Source organism: Ictidomys tridecemlineatus, chromosome 5 (genome assembly GCF_052094955.1).
Source record: "Ictidomys tridecemlineatus isolate mIctTri1 chromosome 5, mIctTri1.hap1, whole genome shotgun sequence".
Taxonomy (NCBI): Eukaryota; Metazoa; Chordata; class Mammalia; order Rodentia; family Sciuridae; genus Ictidomys; species Ictidomys tridecemlineatus.
The window spans coordinates 66,181,754-66,197,877 of record NC_135481.1 but is presented as its reverse complement, the minus strand read 5'-3'; the positions used below and the strand labels follow the sequence as shown (position 1 = coordinate 66,197,877).

The 16,124-nt window shown below is 35.6% G+C and overlaps 1 protein-coding gene across 8 annotated transcripts in view; it reads right to left on the bottom strand.

Moving 5' to 3' along the window:
- The window catches only part of Nin (ninein), a 106,327-nt gene that overhangs the window by 16,408 nt on the left and 73,795 nt on the right, over positions 1-16,124 (bottom strand). For all 8 annotated transcript variants that reach the window (XM_078050145.1, XM_021724860.3, XM_021724859.3 and 5 more), the window contains 6 exons: positions 14,090-14,203; positions 12,223-12,345; positions 11,300-11,413; positions 10,402-10,548; positions 1,715-1,894; positions 38-187 (listed from right to left, as the gene is read on the bottom strand). In XM_078050145.1, coding sequence (XP_077906271.1) covers positions 38-187; positions 1,715-1,894; positions 10,402-10,548; positions 11,300-11,413; positions 12,223-12,345; positions 14,090-14,203 — 828 coding nt within the window. The remainder of the gene's footprint in view (positions 1-37; positions 188-1,714; positions 1,895-10,401; positions 10,549-11,299; positions 11,414-12,222; positions 12,346-14,089; positions 14,204-16,124) is intronic.

Genomic DNA, 16,124 nt, shown 5'->3' with positions numbered 1-16,124 from the left:
CCAGGTATACACATAGTGTATACCTCCCCAAACTCACCTTCTTATTAGTAGGAGATTGTTCTTTCTGAAACTGATCACATTCTCTCTTTAAGTTCAACTTTTCTTGCTCTGTGGGTTTCACAGTACCTGATGGGTTTAGATGTTTTTGGTGCTTGGAGGGAAGAAGGTTGGATTCCAACTGACGAACCTAGCAAAAACAAATGTTAAGAGGGAAAAAATGGTTATGTAATCATGTAGCCACAAAAAAATAAAAAATAAACATATGGGGCTGGGGTTGTGGCTCAGTGGTAAAGTGCTTGCCTAGCATGTGTGAGGCCCTGGATTCAATTCTCAGCACCTCATAACAATAAATGAATAAAATAAAGGTCCATCAACAACTAAAAAATATTAAAAAAAAATAAACATGCAAATAAAGTTTTAATTCAGTACTTGGGTTCTGTGTCATTAAAAGTCTTTTCTTAGCAGGGTGCCTGTATTCCTAGCTTTTGGGAGTCTGAGGTGGGAGATCATTTGAGCCTAGGAGTTGGAGATCAGTCTAGCTAGGCAAGATAGCAAACTTGACCACATATCAGAAACCAAAAATGAAAGCAATAAAAAATGTTTTTCAGTCTAGCTTGCCATTTTTTTTTTTTTGTACCAGGGATTGAAGCTAGGGGTGCTTAACCACTGAGCCACATCCCTAGCCCTTTTTAAATATTTTATTTAGAGACAGGGTCTTGCTAAGTTGCTTAGGGCTTCACTAAGTTGCTGAGGCTGGCTTTGAACTTGTGATCCTTTAGCCTCAGCCTCCTGACAGGCTGGGATCACAGGCATGCGCCATCGCACCTGGCTTAGCTTGCCAATTGTTGAAGCTTACTTTTATGGATTTCCAATGATCCTTTCTAGGTAAATCTGGTTGGGTCTATAAACCCAACATCGGACAAGGTAGAAGGGATCTATCAAGACTCCAAGAGTCAAATTGTGATGTGATTATCAAGATCACAGACATAGCAGTCCTAGTCCCTGCAGCTCTGGCATGAGTAAAACTTTCAGAAGTGAACAGTCCCATCTGTTCTGTATCAGACTGCTTGTACCTGAAACAGTACATTCGCACTATTAAGTTCCATGAGGACAGGGACCATGTCTCTCTTGTCCCCCACCATGGCTTCAGTGACAACAGTTTCTAAAGGAAAATCTGTGACACTCTAGTTTCTCCTCAGTAGAGGTCCTGAAGCACAGATTAAATATAAACAGTGAATTTAAGAGCAGAGGTAAGGAATTCAAGCACAGTTTGTTGGTTGGAAAAGATCTTTAAAAATCACTTTAACCTTGAAATGCTGACTCTAACTAACTCCTTATAAGGAGCTAGACCCATAAGATCTGAGTCTAATTTTGTCATTTTTGTAACTTCTGGTCTGGGCAGCTATCCAATTGGAATAAGAACTATATGGTTGACATAATTTCTACGAGTCTATATTTTTTATAACAGGATTAAAATCACAGATTTATTTTAATATAGAACTCCTTATACAAAATGAAAAAAATATTTTCTAAACATACTTGGGTAAAATTATATGTAAGTAAATGATAAATGATACACTCTTAAAATAAGTCTTCTTTCACAGGCTACTCAAATCTGTACCCTAGAACCACTTCAACCATATCACACATTCATTTTCATATCAAACTAATCCTTTTCAGACATATGTCATGATGTGCCAGCCTTTGGAGTTACCTTTTCCCGGGAGTGTGTGAGTTCTGCTTTGGTGTTCTGTACCACAGTCTGGAGTCTCTCATTCTCTTGCCAAAGCAGCTGTTGTTCCTCATTTATCAGATGATCCAACTTGTCCCAAGACAGCCTTTTCTGCTGGCTATGGAGCCCTGATGGATGGGTGGCTTTTTCTGGGTCCCAGTTCTTAAGAGAGAATTGCAGAGGTAAGCCTTAAAAATGACCCTGATGGGTCATTTCTGTTTTAAGAATTGTATCCTATTTACCTAATGACATCAATACTCATTAAGCACCTTTCAACCTTTTTTGTGTGCCTAATCTGTATAGATATGAATAAACTATATTCTTAGAATATAGATATGATATGAATATAGATATGAATAAAACTATATTCTTGGAATTTGATTTTAGAAATCAGGTTTGGAAATTCTCTGTTCAAAATGGCCTTTGGGAAAACTGGCCAGTCAGGTTCAATAGCAAATAGGATTATAGAGCAAATCCCAGATACTAATAGGACCCAAGTATATGGAAGTTGGTGGCATGAAAATTGCCTTGTTCTTAGGAAGTTATCTTTGAACCCATATAATATTCTTTTTAAAAAAATATACATATATTTGTATAGATATATACAAATGGACACAATGGCTTTATTTATTTATTTAATGTGGTGCCAGGGATCAACCCCAGTGCCTAACGCATGCTAGGCTAGTGCTCTACAACTGAGCCTTAGTCCCAGCTCCTGAACCCAGATTATACTCTTTTGACTAACAGAAAACACAAAAGGAACTCTAAAAGGCACTGCCAACCTGAAACCTTTTACCAGCCAAACTTTTTTTGTTTTCACATATGCAATCATATCCCTTTTTAGAATCCAAAAACACATATTGTCCATGTAATTGAGGCTTGGATTCAGGAATGTGCTTTAAATTACCAGAGTGATATATTTTTTGAATCTAAAAATAATTTTAAAAAACAAAAACAAAAAAGCAATACACCTAAGTAAGTCTCCTGCCTTTTTAAGCTAAATACGAAAAATAAAAAAGGTAGAATCTCATTTAGAAAAAAAGTCAGCCCAAAAGTAATTTTTAAAATACAAACTACATTATTTTTAAAAAGTACCACCAAGAGATAAAAATAACTGAATTAGTGCCTACTTTCACTATAGACAAAATCTTAACATCCACCTAAAGACTAGCATCTATAAAATTCTTAATTTACTTGTATACAGATTGATTAGCATTTGTGATAGTTTAAGATGAGACACTTTTTTTTTTTTAGTTGTTGATAGACCTTTATTTTGTTTATTTATTTTTATGTGGTGCTGAGGATTGAACCCAGTGGCCTCACACATGCTAGGCAAGTGCTCTACAACTGAGCCACAACCCCAGCCACTTTCTAACAACACTGTAATGTGCCAGCTAAGGCTTTAACCAGCTCTTCCTGGTACCATAGGTGAAACCCATTAGGTAGCAATGAATTATCTCCTGAAATTCACCATTGTTGTATTATGCAATAGTTTTCCTTCTCAGGAAAAGCTTACTTTTCTTGCAGCCCTTGTGTGTGTTTCTTGATTAATTTCTTGTAATGTTTTTCTTGACTTAATTTTTTTAGTCACACTAAAAAAAAAGGATGCTCTTACATATCGAAGTTTGGAAGTGTTTTAATTTCATTACTACAAAACTCAACTCAGCTATGGTCTTTTGACTTGTTCAATACCAAAAAAATTACCTTTTGATATACTTTATATTTTCACTTATATGATGTTCAGAAACAAGCATCTCTGACCTATGGTGACAGAAGGTACATAAATCCGTCCCTTCCCAAGAGCCTCTCCTCTCACTGGTTCAGTGGGCACCCACATGGAAAGTCAGTTTGGCCCCAGAAAAGTGACTGTGAAACATATTTGCTGAGAACTTTAGGCAGTGGGAAGAGTGATCTGCTCGGCAGAGGGAGGCAGAAAGTGCTTCCATTCAAAAGTGTAAGTTTGCCCTTTGTGACAAGGAGTGAGACTAGCTGTGTGTGGATTTATGAAGGGGCTGGGACTGGTGGATGCTTGGAGTCCCTCAGCTTGCCATCCCAGCTTCCTTTGGCTTGGTCACCTCCTGCAAGCTTAGAGGAATTCAGAGGCTACAACTCCTGTAGTTTGGACACTTGCCATATCCCTGAGCACATCGACTGGGGGTTTTAGGTCCAAGAGGGCACAATCCAGATAGATCCACAGGCTTGTTTGGTGGCCATGCTCCACCTTCCAAGTACAAAAAAAATAAGCATTGGGAGTGAATGTAGCTGAGCTGTGGATAACTTTGCCCTAGCACAAGCTAGTGGACAAGGAAGGGTGGAGCTCAGCCTACAGACTGCCCTAACTGGTTTGGCCCCTTTGTGTTGGAGCTGAGGAGGAACACACAGGACTGAAGCTGTAGCCTGCAACCTCACCCCTCCATACCTGGTGGATTCCAAAATTAGAAATCCCAGAAAAAAGTATATCCACTTAAAATACTTTGGACAAAAGGAATCTTAGCCTCTTTTTGTTTCTGCCTTCATTATATTCTATATTGTTTTGTTTTCCCTCATTTTATACTTTTATCTAATTTTATATTAAATTTAAATTTAAAAAAATTATTTAATTAGATTTTTTCTTTCCTTCTCATTTTTATTTCCTCTTTTCTTTCTTCTTCTTCTCATTTCTTCTCTTTTCCCTCCCTTCCCACTTTTCAATATTTTAGTACTAATTTTACTTTAATTAATATGTCCTAGTGTAGCTTATTCTATATTATTTCCTCTCTTTGATTAGTAGACTTGTAGAGGTCATTTCTAATAGGGTTTTTTTTTTCTTTTTAGATGGACACAGTAACTTTATTTTATTATTTTTTTATGTGGTGCTGAGAATCGAACCCAGTGCCTCATGCAGGCAAGGCAAGCATTCTACCACTGAGTTACAATCCCAGCTCTCAAATAGGTTTTTATTATATGTTGATATCTGATTTGTCTTTAAATTGTTTCTGTTTCTGGTGGTAATTCTCTTTTCTCAAAGTGGTGCTGGGGACTGAACATGTTGGGTGGTTGCTTTGATACCGAGATATACCCTAAGCCCAGGGTACATTGTAAAGATAAAGCCACTCACTAAAGACCCCAAACATGATAGTGGAAGAGCTATCCATCTAAATAGATGCATACATCTCAACATGGAAACACACATACACACATACAAACAACAACAACAACAACAACATGAGAAAACAAGGGAACATAATGTCTCCAATTTACTAGCTCTTGATAACTGATTACCCATAAATACTGAATTAAGTGAAATGCCAAAGATATAAAAAAGATTGTTAAAATGACTAAAATGTTCAAAGATATAAATAAATAGATGAATGAAGGAAGGAAAACATTGAAGGATATGAAGGAGATTATGAAAAAGCATCTAAAAGAAATCTTGGCAATGTAAAGACATTAAGTCAAATAAAAACTCAGTTGCAAGTCCAACCAATAAATGAGATTAAGTAGAAGAAAAAATATCATGGCTTGAAAATAAGGCTGAACTAGAACCACCAGATGATATTAAAGAAAAAAATATATAAGAAACTATAAACAGAATATACAAGATATCTGGGACAACTTTGAAATACCAAACTCAAAGATTCATATGTCTTGAGGTAGGAATGGAGATACAGGTTAATGGCGCAGAAAATTCCCCAAATCTTGTGAATGAGATGGACATTCTGGTACTGAAGACATTTAGAATCAAAAAATTAAAAAAAAAAACAACACAAAGAAAAATACCCCTCCACAACGTATTAATTAGAATGTTAAAAATTCAGAATGACCAAAGTATTAAAAGCTGTGAGAAGTGCCAAATAAATAATAAAGGCAAATCTAATAGAATAACAGCAGATTTCTCAACAGAAACTCTAAAGGACAGGAAGGCATGGAATGATGTATTACAAACCCTGAAAGAAAATAAAAGTCAACCTAGATGACTATCTGGCAAGGCTATCCTTCAGAAGAAATAAAGACCTGCCAAGATAAGCATAAACTAAAGGAAAGCATGACCACTAAGCCAGTACCGCAGAGATACTTAAAGGAGTCCTACACAGAGAAGAGGAAGAAAGAATATCAGGGCTTCAAAATAAGGTGGATGAACTAGAACATTCACACAGAAATGAAAAAAAAAATCAAGGGAACACAGGAAAGAATAAATCTCATTAGAAGAACAGATGAGTAAATGAAAATTAGGAATGAAAAAAAAATTAGAAAAAAAGAAAATGACAGAAATTAGTACATGTCTTTCTACCATAACCTTAAATGTAAATGGTCTTACTTTTCCAATTAAAAGAAACATACTTGTGGATTGGATTAAAAATATTTCCTAATGAATTGTAAAAAGTCATCTGAAAATAATGGCAGTTGTATTTCTTCCAATATAATGATTATGCGTTTTAAGAAAATGCTGCCTACAAGAAATATCTCACCAGGATGGAAAATAATAGTCCATTCAAATGAAATCATAAAGCAAGAAGAAGTACCTATGTTCATATCTGACAAAACAAACTTCAAGCTAAAATTAGAAGAGACAAAGAAGGTCATTACATATGGGTAAATGGAACAATCCACCAAGAACATATAATGATTGTAAATATATGTACCCTAAATACATATATTTACAATCATGCAATATTGTAAATATATGTATTTAGGTGCATCCAATTTCACAAAACAAACACTACTCAACATAAAAGGACAAAGAGACCCCCAACTCAATGAAAGCCGAAGACTTTAATACACCACTTTGACAAATGGATAGATCATCCAGATAGAAAAAATCATCATCATCATCATCATCAACAACAAAAACAGTTAAGCTGTGCCCTACATCAAATGGACTTAACAAGCATCTGCAGAATATTCCATCTAAGGACAACAGAATAAACTTTCTTTTCAGCAGCTCATGGAACTTTTTCCAAAATAGATCATATTTTAGGCCAAAGCAAGTCTTAACAAATAAAAAAAATTGAAATAACCTTGCAACTTATCAGAATACAATGGAATGAAATCAGAAATCAAATGCAAGAGAAACTACATGAATACACGGCAATCAAACAGTACATTTCTGAACAATTAGTGGATATTGAAGAAATTAAGAGGGAGCATTGAAGAATTCCTAAAACTAGATGAAAAAAGAAACAACATCCTAGTACACATGTGATATTGAAAAGTTCACATATACATATTTTATAGCTATGAGTGTCTACATTGAACAAATCAGAGAGATCTCAAATAAATAAGCAATGCTACACTTCTTGGTCTTTAAAAACAAGAACAAGCCAAATCCCAAAAGAAAGAAATAATAAAGGTAAGAGGTAAACCTAATGAAACAGACAGAAAGAACAATAGAAAGGATCAAGGATACAAAGAATTGGTTCTTTGCAAAAATAACTACTGATAAGCTCTCAGCCAAATAAATGAGAAAGAAAGAGAAAAAGAGAAAAATAGATTAAGAGAGAGATTGAGAGATAGACAGAGAGACCCAAATTAAATAAAATTAGAGACAAAAAAGGAGATACTATAATAGATACCACTCAAATCCTGATGCGCATTAGGGACTACTGTGACTATTCTAATAAATTGGACAGTCTAGTAAAAAATGAATAAATTTCAATACCCTACAACCAACTAAAATCAAACCAAGAGGATATAAAAACCCTAAACAGACCAAGAATAAGCAATGAGATTGAAATAGTAATAAAAAGTCACCCAACAAAGAAAAGCTCAGGAACATACAGATTCAATTTTGAATTTTATCAGACCTTTAAAGAATATCAGTGTTCCTTAAACTGTTCCATGAAATTAAATGGGAAGGAATTCCTCCAAATTCAGTCTACAAAGACAGTAACATCCTGATACCAAAACTAGAAAAGGATACAATAAAATAACAAATGAAAACAACAGACCAATATCTTTGATGAACATAGATACAAAAACCCTCAATAGAATACTTGCAAACCAAATTTAATTACACATTAAAAAGATCACATACCATGATCAAATCCCAGGAATGCAAGGATGGTTCAACATATACAAATCAATAAAGGCAATACACCACATATATAGAATCAAGGACAAAAATCACATGATCATCTCAACATATGCAGAAAAAGCCAAAAAAAAAAAAAAACCCAAAGTTCAACAAAGTTCAACATCCCTTCATAATAAAAGCCCTGAAGAAACTAGGTATAGGAGGATCATACTTCAATATAATAAAACTATATATGACAAACCCCAAGTCAACATCATACCAAATGGGAAAAAAAAAGTGTTTCCTTTAAAATCAGATACAAGATAAGGAGGTTCATTCTCACCAATCGAATCTATTCAATTTTGTACTTGAAAAGCCAGAGGTATTAGATAAGATAAAGAAATATAAGGAACATAAATACAGAAGGAAGAAGTCAAATTATTCCTATTTGCAAATAGGATCCTATGCTTAGAAGACCCTAAAGACTCTACAAGGAAGGAGACTTTAAGATTTGATAAATTCAGCAAAGTAGCATATGAAAAACAATAACTTTCCTATACACCAATAACAAATCTGATGAAAAAGAATCAGAAAAATAATTCCATTGACAATAATTTAAAATAAATAAATAAAACAACTAGGAACCAACCTAACAAAGAAGGTGAAAATTACAGAACAGTGAAGAAAGAAATGGAAAAATACTGTAGAAGGTAGAAAAGCCTCCATATTCCTGAATCAGCAGAATTAGAACAGTTTAAAAGTTTGTATTACAGAAAGTAATATACAAATTCAATGCAATTCCTATCAAAATACTGATGACATTCTACACATAACTAGAAAAAACAATTCTAAGATTCATATGGAATTACAAAAGACCCACAATAACCATAGAAATCTTGAGCAAAACAAGCAATGCCAGAGGTATCATTATACCCAATTTCAAAATATACTACAGAGCTATACTAACAAACACAACATATTTGTTATTATAACAAAATAAAAATAGACATGTAGATCAATGATATAGAATAGAGGCTCCAGAAGTAAATCCCCACAGCTGTGGCCATCTGATCCTTGACAAACGTGTCAAAAACATATTTTGGAGAACACACAGACAGCCTGTTTAACAAATGGTACTGGGAAAACTGAATACAGACATGTAGAAGATTGAAACTAGGTCTCTATCTCTCAACCTTATACAAAGTCAATTCAAAATGGATCAAAGTCCTAAGTATAAGACCTGAAACTTTAAAACTTCTAAAAGAAAACATAAAGGGGAACATTTCAAAATATATGCATAGGCAATGACTTCCTGAAAGGACTCCAGTAACTTAGGAAATGAAAGGAAGAATCAACAAGTGTGATTACATCAAGTTAAAAAGCTTCTGTACAGCAAGAGAAACAATAGAGACTTAAAAAATTAGGAAAATCTTTGCTAGTTACTCTCCCAACAGAGGATTAATATCAAGAATGTGTAAAGAACTCAAAAAACTACCCCCTCCAAAAACAAACAAACAAACAATACATGGGCAAATGAATTGAACAGACACGTCTCAAAAAAAGTACAAATGGAATAATTACATGAAAAAATGTTCAACATCTTTAGCCATCAAGGAAATGCAAATCAAAACTACACTGAAATTCCATCTCACCTGATCTTTTATTTTATTTTTTTAATATTTTTTAGTTGTTGGTAGACCTTTATTTTATTTATTTTTATGTGGTGCCTCATGCATGCTAGGCAAGCACGCTACCACTGAGCCACAACCCCAGTCTCTCATCTGATCTCTTATATCTCAGTCAGAATGGTGGTCATCAAAAAAAAAAAAAAAAAAAAAAAAGAGAAGAAAAAGGAATACAAAAATTATGATTATGTATTGGAAAGGATGTGGGAAGAAAGGAAAGAAAACCCTTATACACTGTTGATGGGAAGTAAATTATTATAGCCAGTAAGGAAATTGAGCATGGAAGTCTTTTAAAAAAAAATGAAAAATAGAACTATCACATCATCCAGCTATATCTTCTTGATATATACCCAAAGAAATTAAAGTCACATAATATAGTGATACCTGTATACCCACCTTTATCAAAATACAGTTCATAACAGGCAACTTATGAAGTATTATTCAGCCATAAAGAAAAATTAAATTATGACATTTGCAGTTAACTGAATGGATTTGGAGATTATCATGTTAAGAGAAATAAACCAGACTCAGAAAGACAAACATGCATGTTTTCTCTCATGTGGAATGAAGGGGAAAATAAAAAGATGACACGAAAGTAGAAGACTGAGAGGAGGAAGCATATGAGGGAGGGGACAGAGGTAGATTCATATAGAGGAGGGAGACAGGAGGATACCGGGGGTAATGGGTGGGTAGAAATGCACAAAAGTATGTCATATGCATTTACAAATACGTCACAATGAAATCCACATAAGTAATGAGCACTAATAAAAAAAACTATTTCAAAGGAACTTCTCTTTATAAAACAAGTGGGTATCAGTATTATCAACTCAAGAGGACACAAGAGCCAGCTGGGTGCCAGAAATGTTCTACATTTTGACTAGTGGTAGTTACACAAACACATTCACAAAAATACAACTATATGTAAAATTATATATATATCTATATGATCACATCATAGAAGGAAAAGGTGTGCCTCAATGAAAAAAAATTACCTTGTCACCCACATTCTGAAGTTGTTTGTGTAAAGACATCACTTCCTGTTTCAAAGCTTCCTTTTCCTGCTGAGTCACTCGGAGGTCGGATTTAATCCGAGACATTTGAAGATTCACATTCTGTAGGGTTTCCTCTAAATTCTGAACCTGCATGAAAAGAATAAGCTTACACTGCTACCCAAACCTCATGGTCTTACCGCCACCATATCCAGGAATGAATAAACAGGGACTAGAGAACTCCAAGGCTCCTGCTTCTGCTTACTATATCCAGTTCTCTTTTCAGTAGTTTGGTGGAAACCCAGGATATTATGTAGGTTTACAAGATGCTAAATTATGTTTAGGAAAATGATAAACTGTGCCTGGAGCAAGGTAGTGCTGATAGTCACCTGGTAGATCGCCAAGTGATAGCTGACAAAGGAGAGTGCCGACTGGCATCACAAAAGGTGGCTTCACTGTGTCCTGGAGAAATCGCGTTTCAGCCTGTGGTATTGGTTTGTAAATGATCTCTTCATTGAAAATAATAATATATGCTTGTAGAATCCTATTTTGCACTGATATCTCATATATATTTCAATTAAAACTTTAAATTTTGTAAAAGGAATGTTGATAGAGATCTTAAATAGGGCATGGACCTGCTTCAGAAATCCTATTTCTAAATTGGGAACAAACACTGATTTCAATATACTATTCTCAAGGTTTCATAATAAGTAATCTCATAATTAAAGAACTTTGAAGGAAATGCTGTTTGCAATATATGGACACACTATATAACATGTATGTAAAATTGGATACTATGTGATCATTCTGAGCCCACCTGGAGTATTCTTTCCACTGGGATTTCTATTGGAAGACATAGGAAAATATTCATGTGGTAATGAAACAGGAATTGTCCACATACCTTTTCCTGAGAAGCCACCAGCTGTGACTTCAAGCTCTCGCTCTGGTGCTCCCAAGACTTTTGTTCTTGCTTCATTGTAGCAATTCTGTGCTCTAAACGTCTTGATTTTGCCACCTATTCCAGGAAGAGAAACAGGTGAGAAGGCATTTTTGCAAACATACCTAGCCTCAGTTTATCACCCTTTGCTTACACTGTCAAGAACAAGTACCATCTACATGGGAGATCAGGGAAAGGAAAAATAAAGTAGAAGTTTTCCTGACTCTGTTCTACTTCTAATTTTGAGCCTTTTCATTTTTGGGTTTTCCCATTGTTTTTTTTCCCCCTTACTGCCTCATTTTTTTTTTTTTTTTGTAGTTGTAGATGGACAGAATGCCTTTATGTTATTTGTTTATTTTTATGTGGTGCTGAGGATGGAACCCAGTGCCTCATGCCTGCTAGGCAAGCGCTCTGCCACTGAGCTACAGCCCCAGCCCCATGCCTCATATTTTGATGGTAGGAAATGTTGGGCTGGAAGGCAATTAGAAATCTCAGGAGTGTACTGTAACAGGGAAACACAGAATAAGGCAGGTAGGGAGAAAGAAAGAAGAGATTTTGGATCTGCTAAGGAAACTAATAGAAAAAATTGTCTATGAAATAGATTTCAGATTATTAAAAACAATGTATTAGTTATAGCATACAGAACAGTAGCATTACTGTATGTAGATATTATATATATTAAGCAGTATCCCAATATACTAAAATGAGACAAAGTCACAATCTTGGCTTCATGAGATCTAAGGTAATGTAAGACCAGCTGAAATGATGTTCCAGGAAAGTCTGGAACAGGAAGGCTAATATGGGAGGCCCGTGGTTGAGTACCTCTAGAGAAATGCTCTTTAGGGAACACATTCCATGATGTGGTAAAGTCTTATTGTTTTTACTACCTTATCCACGTAGCTATTTAATTCTTCACTCAGAGCTTCTTTTTCTTTCAGCAGTTGTTCATTGTAGCTTAGAACACTAGAAATTTTTTGCTGGAAGTCAGAGAGATCAGGACATCTGTGCAGCTGTAAGAGATAAACAAATGAGCCCCACCATCATCTCCTGGCTGTGTTCATAAAGAGGTATTTATAAACAGGGAGTTTTCATGATTGCTGAGATTTCCCTATCTGTAGATATTTCAGAGGACATATAAACTCTTGCAGACTATAATTAACTTTAACAAACCGTTCCCTGCTGGCTTCTCTTTCACTCCCCAGTTCAGTGCTGCAATGTCTGCTCAGATGGACTCAGACAGACATTGTTAAATAATGATCCCAGCTTTCAATTTCACCTTCAGGGTGACATAACTGTACTGCCATTCTGCCATCCATCTAACTTGTGCACAGTGACACATTATATTGTCCTCATGCTTTTTCAACTAGAAAAAAAATCTTTTGTCAAAAAATGTGGGTCAAGAATATAGCATCACCATGAACCAAATACAAGGTATCAACACAAGGGCTGTTTAAGAATATAACAATCTGTGTTTTCTAGCTTATTTCATGTGCCCTTTCCTTTGGAGGATGCCTAAGTTGACTTCCCAGTAGAGTGTTGCTAACGTGAATGCTCGGGCTTCTTCCTCTCCACGTTACAAACCAGGATGTTTCTTTGCAGCACCAATGTTGGTATTATTGACACTTTGGGCTCAATTAATTCTTTTGGCAGCAGGAGAGGGAGGGTGGGGAAAACTGTTCTGTACACTGTAGGTTGTTTTACAGCATCTCCAGCTTTATCCCCATTTGTGAAAACCAGAAGGGTCCTGGACATTGCTAAATGTACCAGGGTCAGGGAACAAGCCCCCCATCTAATCCTGTTGATAATCATGGATTTAAAGAGGCCACTTGTTTCTTACACCTCTTAACCCTTCCTCACATTTTATAAATGTTTAATTTTCCACCCTTGCACTTGACTTTCACATTTTTCAGTTCTTTAGTATCATTCCAGCAGGGCCATCTTTCTATGTCCTGCTTGAAGTTGTTTTACATTTCGCTTTAGAAATAGTTATGACAAATAGATTTTACTGGTTGAATCTTGTCTTCAATTGGCAACAAATCTAACATACTTTGGAAGAATAGGCCAGAAGGATATATTGGTCTAATGAAGAGCCTTCTCCTTTACCCAGGACCTTGCAAATTCCCAGAAAGCTTATTATCATTTTGGATGTCTACAGACTCGTGTGATTTCTGTGGATGCTATTTGTGTTTCTTTTCAGTGCAATGAAGAAGGCATAGAAGGCATAGAAGTGCTTGCAAGCTATGATCCATGATATCACATAGAATGGCACGTGCTTTCTAGGTCTGAGCTGAAGGCAAAGACAATGGGCTGACCTTCCCTTACTCAGGGGTCTGGCGCCTGACGAAATAATTACAAGGAAGGACGCTCAGAGGCACCACCTTCACCTGTATCCTCACAAATCAGAGTAAACAGAGTAAGGAAAGTTAGGAGCAGAAGTCACCTCCTTTTTAAACAAACTAATGCTACTTTTTTTCTCCCTGGCCAGGAGAAAGTAGAACAACCAATTCCTTGGGTTGAAATGGTTGGGCTTCATTTATAGTAATGGAATTTTGGAGTCTCCAACCTAACTAGAAGGAAATATGAATAATTACCAATAAGAGCTCTAGCAAATGGACTTGTCCCTTAAATCCTCAGCTTTACCAAGCAATAAGCTAGTTGAGGGGAACAAGTGCAAAGGACGTTTGGTGGCTGGAAACACCAGACTAGGGGGGCACAGTCTGCTCCCTCAGCCCCTCTAATGGTATGCAGCCTTACTTGTTTCATTTTCTCCAGTTCATCTTTGAGAAGGAGGTTCTCCTGTTCCACAATATGAGTCTGGATTTTAACTTCAGAAAGTTCTGCTTCCAAAGAAGACACTAAAGTGGAGGACTAAGAGAAAAATAAAAACTCAGATAATAGACACATTCACTCAGGCTGGGGAGACAGACCAGGTTCACAGAGGGCAGTAAGTATGAAGGAAACAATGACACCAATTCACCACAGGCTGCTTTATGAACTTTGTCCTTGTTTTTAAAGGAACTCACTAAAGCCATCTTAAAAGGCTTTCCCCTTAAATAACATGAATAGGATTCCTAAGGCAGTTTTTGTACATTTCTCCACTGTGGGGTTACTTTTTCTTGTCAGAAAAGCTTTTGAGATTATGAAATTTCTGTTTTCTAATTTTCTGCTTTATTAATGTCTGATTAGTGGATTTGGGCTACAATAATTATTACTTGGGTGTTTGCCTAGGGATGATTTTCTGTTTCTGTCTTTCTACATTTTTTAATTACCATTCTGAAATGAATTCTGTAAATTCTCCCTATTTAATCAATTTTTATGTTAATATGGACTCAGGTATTTATTATAGTCTGTGTTTACTTTATTCTATTATATATCTATTTTGTAGATCACTTAATTCTTTTTTGCCTAAAATATGTTTCTAGTTATAGATGGACACAATATCTTTATTTATTTATTTTTATGTGGTAGTGAGGCTTGAACCCAGTACCTCATTCATGAGGGGCAAGTGCTCTAATTCTGAGCTACAGCCCCAGCCCCTCCCTGAATTCTTTTCTTCCCCAGTGTGGCTACATCCTGCATGCTGTTGGGCTCCTGCAGCGTTTATGTTCCATTTTGGTACCCTCCCCATCCCCATATCTTGAATGGATTCACTTATGCTTTTCTTGTGAGAGTACTGGAAGATGTAAAACAGTTCTGGGGATGAGCAGCTTCATGAAAATGAGTAGGTACATGGGTATTTTCTAATGTCTCCTTTCTCACATATGTGGAGACACATAGAGATACTCTTGAATATTTTTTTCACTTAACATTGTGTTCTGGAAATTATTTCACATAGAGAGCTTTCTTATTTTTTTCTCGAACAGTACTAACGTGGTATGGATGTACCCACATTTCCTCCACCACTCCACTGTTTAGGAGCATCTAGGTTGTTTGCACTATTTTGCAATTACAAACAATGCAGCAATGACTAACCCTGTGTATATGACTTTTGATATTGTTGCAAGTATACCTTTAGGGTATATTCCTAGAAGTGAGATTGCTAGGCAAAATTTTGTTATTTATTGCCAAATTTACCTGCACACGGATGATATAATTTTGCATCCTCACCAGCAAGGTATGAAAATGTTTGTTTTTCAGAGCTTTTGCCAACAGAATATGTTGTCATATTTAAAAATTACTGCTGGTCTTTTAGGTGATAAATTATGCATTAGTGTTGTTTAATTTGCACTTAACTAATTATGACTGATTTTGAACACCTTTTCATTCATTTGAAGACCATTTTTATCTCTTATATGAATTGTTTGTTCATATCTCTTTCCAATTTTGCTATCAGATTTTATATCCTTAATTTTTAAGAGTTCTTTACCCGTAGAGGTATGAGCTCTTCTCTCTCTAGTTATGTTGTAAATATTTTCTCCTACTTTGTCAGTTGTCTTTTGACTTTATATAATTTTTTTTGCCATGCAAAATTTTTCTTTCTTGTATTGCCCTGTTTTAGAGTCATAGTTGGCCTTCTTTAAAATGATAGTTAAAGACAAATTCACCCATCATGTTTTCTTTTAGTACTTGTACTTTTTTTTATATTTAGACTTCTAATACAATTAGAATTTATCCTTATATATGTTATGAAACATGGACCTAATTTTATCTATTTCCAAATGTCTATGCAGTTGGTCAGACAGAAGTAGGAGGAGGAGGAGGAGGAGGAGGAGGAGGAGGAGGAGGAGGAGGAGGAGGGGAAGGAGGAGGAGGAGGAGGAGAAGGAGAAGAAGAAGAAGAAGATCCATCT